The 6,396-nt window shown below is 47.6% G+C and overlaps 1 protein-coding gene across 1 annotated transcript; it reads left to right on the top strand.

Annotated features, from left to right (window-relative positions):
* Positions 1-701: 701 nt before the first annotated feature.
* Positions 702-5,878, top strand: LOC139837490 (uncharacterized). Its single transcript, XM_071826917.1, has 2 exons — positions 702-1,721; positions 5,614-5,878. The coding sequence occupies exons 1-2, from the start codon at positions 749-751 to the stop codon at positions 5,751-5,753; spliced, it is 1,113 nt and encodes a 370-aa protein (XP_071683018.1). The 5' UTR covers positions 702-748; the 3' UTR covers positions 5,754-5,878.
* Positions 5,879-6,396: the final 518 nt, after the last annotated feature.

Below are 6,396 nucleotides of genomic sequence, written 5' to 3'. Positions count from 1 at the left end.
TATCCGGTTGCCGCCCGGTTGACCGGACCCCAGACCGGCCGATCCGGTCCCTGGCCCGGTGGACCGGATTCCAGACCGGACGATCGAGTGCGTCTCGACCAGATCTATTCTGGGTCGGTTATTTTCGTACTTTTTCGACCTGAGGTCGTCCTGGACGCCTATATAAGTCCCCAGGACGCCCCCTAGCTGCTTCAGACCACGTTTAAGATAAACCCTAGTTCTTAGTTGTTTGCTTATGCAAAACTATTGAATCCCTACACCATATTGCTTGATATTGTGTAGATCCTGAAAAAGTCTTGTGTGATCTGCTGTTCCATTGGGAATTAGACGGTTGCAACTTACCGCTTCGTGGTCGGCGGCTACGTGCGCAAGTGTGTGGAGTTGCGAATATCTTGCAGGGTTGAGAGCTGTTGCATTGGCGACAGGGACCAATCGAGAGATCTCGTTGCGTCATACAAGTTATCATCCACTACATCGTCGTGTTTTACAGCTTAGTGGTTATCGTTTCCGGTTCGCTCGTGAGGCGGGGGGGTTCCAGCCAGACCCTCGGTTTCGACCTTTTTTCTGGAAGGAGGGAGGGGATGATGATGGTTCACATGGTTCAGAGGAGGACAGGCCTGATGAGGCACCTGCCGAGGCGGCACCTGAGGCTGCTCGTATGGATGTTGATGGACATCCCCCGACGCAGTCTGGCACGTCGGCGGTGCAGTCTACGCAGGTGGCCTTGACTCCTTTCAACCACTCGCCGATGACGGATAGAGGGCGGCAGATTGTGGCGCGTGCTAGAGTCGAGGCGCCACACTTGGTCGCCTCACCCCCTGTAGCTCCACGGGAGCCCTCACCCTCCAGAGTTCGGATTTTTTTGCAGGGTCGTACTCGTCCGGTCTCCGTTCCACCGCAGGGGCAACAGTCACTGACTCCGTCTCCTTCTTCGACTCAGACGAGTTCAGTGGTGTCGCCGACTTCGATGGTGCAGCGGGCCGCTGCGTCCTCGCTGCATGCGCAGCCGACTCCGCTCACCCACCTGGCTGTGCCGCAGCCAGCCACGGCGCCGCTGCTGCAGCCAGTTGGTGATTCTACGCTGCGCGCGCCAGGGGCGGCCATGGAGTGGCCGGCCTCGTTGCCCCACCAGGCGGTGTCGCAGCCGGCCACGGCGTCGCCATTACCACCTGCTGGGGACCCCGCGCCACCGGTGCAGCAGGCCACCACGACGTCGTCTACGCCGGGACAGGCGGTCTCTGAGGGCGCCACGCAGGGGGACCGGCTGGAGGTGTTGCCCGAGCCTGCTTCGCCTTTGCCACGTCCGAGTGACGCAGTGGTGGAGGAGATGCGGGTTTGCGAGCACCGGACTCCGAGGACTCCGCTCCCTATGACGGGCATGTCTTCTGAGCTTGCGGCTCCACCAGCTTCTTCGTCGCCGCCGTCTGCGTCGCCATCTACCGCCACACCGCCGGCCAAGGCGGGAGAGGTACAGGGGGCTTCTTCACCCGCTTCCCCTGTATCGGCTCCTGCTTCACCAGATGGTTCTCCGCCGCGCTCGCCCACTCCGTCGCCAGCCTCCTTGCAGCTACCTTCACTCACGGTCCCTCCTCCAGTCGTTCAGCCGACGGTGAGGAGAAGTGGGAGGTTTGCTCTATCGGAGGATGGGGCGGGGGCGACGGATGAGGACGTCATGCAGAGAGCCATGCGACGCAAGGCGGAGATGAACCTTGACACGGCAGGTATTAAACAACCGCCCAAGTCTTTTGTTTCTTTTTCAGATACTCGTATTTCTTCTAATTTGAGTAGCCTAGGGGTTTCTTTGGGTACTCGGCCTGATGAGATTTCTGTTTCGGCTAATGTGTTGAGACAAACGGAGCTTGGCCGTCTAACGGTTGCTCAGAATGTCTCCACTTTGGGCCTAAAAGCAGCGATTATAGACGATGATGATGATGACGACATCCTAGATGGTCAAATTCTCTCGGCTATAATTGGCAACATTTCAGAAGTTGATTTAGAACACGCGGAGCTTAGTTCTGATTTACAAGCGTCCGAACGTGGTTCTCGATCATCGGCTGGAAAGAAATCTCGCAGGTATGGTAAGAATTCTAAATCTAAAATAGTTTCTCGATGAATGGCATGTTCCGGAATAGCAGAGGTCTTCGGGACTTGGCTAAGCATTCCCACATTGCTGATGGTTGTAGAGATTATGATTTAGATTTTCTTGCTATTTCGGAGACGGGTAGGCGGAATTTCTCTCAAAGTTTTCTCGACCGTTTGTCAGGCGGGATTAACTTTCAGTGGTTTTCTCGCCCGCCCCGTGGTAGGTCTGGGGGAATTTTACTCGGCGTCCGTATAGACACCATGACCGTTTTGGCTAGTTCTGATGGAGAGTATCACATTAAACTCGACATTCAGAATAAAGCAGACGGTTTCATATGGAGTCTGGTCGCTGTGTATGGTGCCGCCCAGGAAGTGTTTAAGGCTGACTTTTTACGTGAGTTGGTAAACCTTACAAAGGATAATCCTCATCCGATTTTAATCGGAGGTGATTTTAATTTGTTGAGGTTCCCCCATGAGAAAAGTAAAGGCCGCTTTGATGGTCATTGGCCTTTCTTGTTCAACGCTGTCATCGATAGCCTGGATTTAAGAGAGGTGTTTATGACTGGTCGGCAGTTTACTTGGGCAAACAGCTTGCCGGAGCCCACATACGAGAAACTAGATCGCGTGTTGATGGATACCGAATGGGAAAGTAAATACCCTATGGTGTCTGTCCGTGCACTAGAACGTATTGAAAAACTGTCTGACCACGCTCCCATCCTTCTAACTGGAAATCCCAGACCCGTTTGTAAACGGCCGTTCAAATTTGAACTTGGCTGGATATATCGAGAGGGATTTCATGATATGGTTAAAAGGGTTTGGGAAAGACCGGTCGGGGGAAGTACACCTATCTTGAGATGGAATAATAAAATGCGGTCTATGCGCAAACATCTCTCTGGTTGGGCTGCCCATACGGCTGGTATTCTTAAAAAAGAAAAGACTCGCTTATCAAATGTGATTGATGAGCTTGAGGCTGTTGCGGAGTTTAGACCACTATCTACACATGAGATTGAACTTAAAAATCAATCCAATGAACAGATGGCCGGTCTTCTCCGCGAAGAGGAACTCAAATGGTATCAACGATCCAAGGCTCAATTCATCTTGGAAGGAGACTCAAATACGAGGTATTTCCATGGCTTAGCCAATGGGAGACACCGGAAAAAACGTATTCACTCTCTTATTCAAGATGAAGGGGTGTTTGAAGGCCATGAGCAACTCAAGTCTTACATTACTAACTATTATAAGGGTCTGTTTGGTCCTCCGGAGGAAAGTAATTTTACTCTTAACGAGGACTTAACGGATGATATACCCCAAGTTTCTTTGGAAGAAAATGGCTTGCTAACCGCACCTTATACTGAGGAAGAGGTTAAGAAGGCAGTTTTCCAAATGGAATGCAACAAAGCACCGGGTCCAGATGGTTTTCCAGAGTTTTATCAAACCTTCTGGGATACTATTAAATCGGACCTTCTAGATTTGTTCAGTGATTTACACATTGGACAATTAGAATTATTTCGTCTAAATTTTGGTGAAGTTATCTTGTTACCGAAAATTAATGAGGCAGAAAGGATCCAACAATATAGACCCATTTGCCTATTAAATGTAAGTTTCAAGATTTTCACTAAAGTGGCCACCATTAGACTTAATACGGTTGCGGATCATGTGGTTTTACCATCGCAAACAGCCTTTATGCAAGGACGGAATATCCTTGATGGAGTGGCGGTTTTGCATGAGACGGTACATGAGATGCATTCTAAGAAATTAAATGGGGTTATTTTAAAGCTTGATTTTGAGAAGGCGTATGATAAAGTGAAATGGTCTTTCCTTCATGAGACACTCGGGATGAAAGGCTTTTCGCACAGTGGCGAGCTCTAATTAATGGTTTTGTGTATGGTGGTAGTGTGGCTATACGGGTCAATGATGACACCGGACACTACTTCCAAACGCGAAAAGGGTTACGCCAAGGGGATCCGTTATCTCCGATGTTGTTTAACATCGTAGCGGATATGTTGGCAATACTCATAGAGCGGGCCAAGTCTGATGGTCAAATTGAAGGGGTGATTCCACATCTAGTTGATGGTGGCTTATCTATCCTTCAATACGCCGATGACACAATTCTTTTTATGGATCATGATCTTGAAAAAGCTCGAAATCTGAAATTAATTTTAGCAGCTTTTGAGCAATTATCGGGATTGAAAATTAACTTCCATAAAAGTGAATTGTTCTGCCGGTGATGCCCAAGGACGATGTAGCTCTGTACACGAGTTATTTGGTTGTGGGCAAGGCCAATTTCCGATTCGCTATTTGGGTATTCCGATTCACTATCGGAGACTTACAATTGCGGAATGGAAATTAGTGGAAGAAAGATTACAAAAACGCCTCAGTAGTTGGAAAGGTAAACTGTTGTCCCTGGGTGGAAGATTGGTACTCATTAATTCAGTACTAACTAATATGGTACTATATATGTTATCATTCTTCATCTTACCCAAAGGAATTCTGCACAAACTCGATTATTATCGATCCAGATTCTTTTGGCAAGGGGACAACGAGAAAAAGAAATATCGACTGGTTAAATGGAGTATAGTTTGTAGTCCCAAAGATCAAGGAGGGCTTGGAGTTCATGACCTGGAGGTCAAGAACTCAGCTCTTTGGGTAAATGGCTTTTTAAGCTACTTGCGAGGATGGGATTTGGCAAACTATACTTGGAGAAAATACATCGGCTCGAAGACATTATCTCAAGTGGTTTGGAAACACAGGGATTCTCACTTCTGGGCTGGTCTTATGGCGACAAAAAATGTCTTTTTCGACATGGGACTTTCTCCATTAAGAATGGTGCACGAGATACGGTTACGGGAAGATGCTTGGCTCGACAATGCACCCCTATGTGAACAGTATCCCGCTTTGTATAGAATTGCGCGTCGCCAAGGTGATACCATTGCAAGCGTAATGGCTACCTCACCCCCGAATGTGACGTTCGGAGACGGGTTTTACTAGGACAAAGGCTCGTGGCATGGAACAACCTAATTCTGCGGCTTGGAGATATTCAATTATCGCCGAGCAGGATGAATTTCGATGGAACCTCCACGTAGATGGTTCCTTTTACGTGAAATCTTTATACAATGCGATGTTGATTTCTGATTTACCAGTTGATAATAATAAGAAAATTTGGAAGATGAAGATACCATTAAAAATTAAGATTTTTGGATGGTATCTTCGTCGAGGGGTTATTCTCACCAAAGACAATCTTGTTAAGCGGAATTGGCATGGAAGTACACGATGTGTCTTTTGTCATCATGACGAAACCATCAATCATTTATTCTTCCAATGCCAGTTTGCGAGATCTATATGGTCAGTCATCCAAGTAGCGTCTACCTTGTATCCCCCGACTAGTGTCGCTAATGTCTTTGGCAATTGGCTTCATGGTATCAATTCAAGGTTTAAAATGCTTCTTAGGATGGGGGCGCTAGCGATTATCTGGCGCTACGGCTATGTAGAAATGACAAGATCTTTAATGACAAAAATTGCTCTTTGTTGCAGGTTATCTACAGATGCACAGGTATTCTCCGTTCGTGGTTACCTCTTCAGCGGGAGGAGAACCGAGACCTGTTTACGGAGGTCTGTACACGGTTGGAGGATACGGCGAGGGATACTTTTTCCCTACATGGGTGGCAGCATAGTCTACGGATAGAAGCTTCACCTAGCTCTTAGGCGTTATATGATTCATCGTTCCGATATGTATTTCGCCTTTTTTGTTTTATGTAACTTTGGTCACTTGAGACAACAAACGGCTGTGTGCATCCTGGTTATGCAGAGGCTGGATGTAATTGCTTCTTGAAGTAATAAAGCATCCTTTATCGAAAAACATCGTCGTGTTTCTCCGCTGCCATCACCCCGTGATCATCATCACCACCGTTGCTTACTGAGAAGATCGGGCCACCCCATATCATCTTGGTATCAGATTTCCAGTTTTCCTCGGTAAGCCATCCACAATCCACCCCATAGTTGAGTTGTGAGTGTTTCCTATCCAGAAAAAGCCATAAAAAGTTAGGGTTAGAGTTTGCCATAGCCTTAGATTGCACTAATTTCGAGTTTTAGTTGCTTTTCGTAGTTGTTTTTGCGTATCCTTTTCTTCCATCTAGTATTGTTAGGGTTTGTGTTTCCGCTATCATCTAGAGTCAGTTTTTGTTGCTCCGAGTACACATATCTTACAGTTTGCTTGTTCCCAACCATAGCCACAGCCTTTTGATATCGTGACTAGGAACTTTTCCAAAAGAGACTAGTTTTACCGCTCGACAGGCTGCTCGTTAGGTTCTTGGTGCT

Source organism: Lolium perenne, chromosome 3, assembly GCF_019359855.2.
Source record: "Lolium perenne isolate Kyuss_39 chromosome 3, Kyuss_2.0, whole genome shotgun sequence".
In the NCBI taxonomy this organism is placed as follows: domain Eukaryota; kingdom Viridiplantae; phylum Streptophyta; class Magnoliopsida; order Poales; family Poaceae; genus Lolium; species Lolium perenne.
The sequence above is the reverse complement of the archived record's forward strand: the minus strand, read 5'-3'. Positions and strand labels throughout refer to the sequence as shown.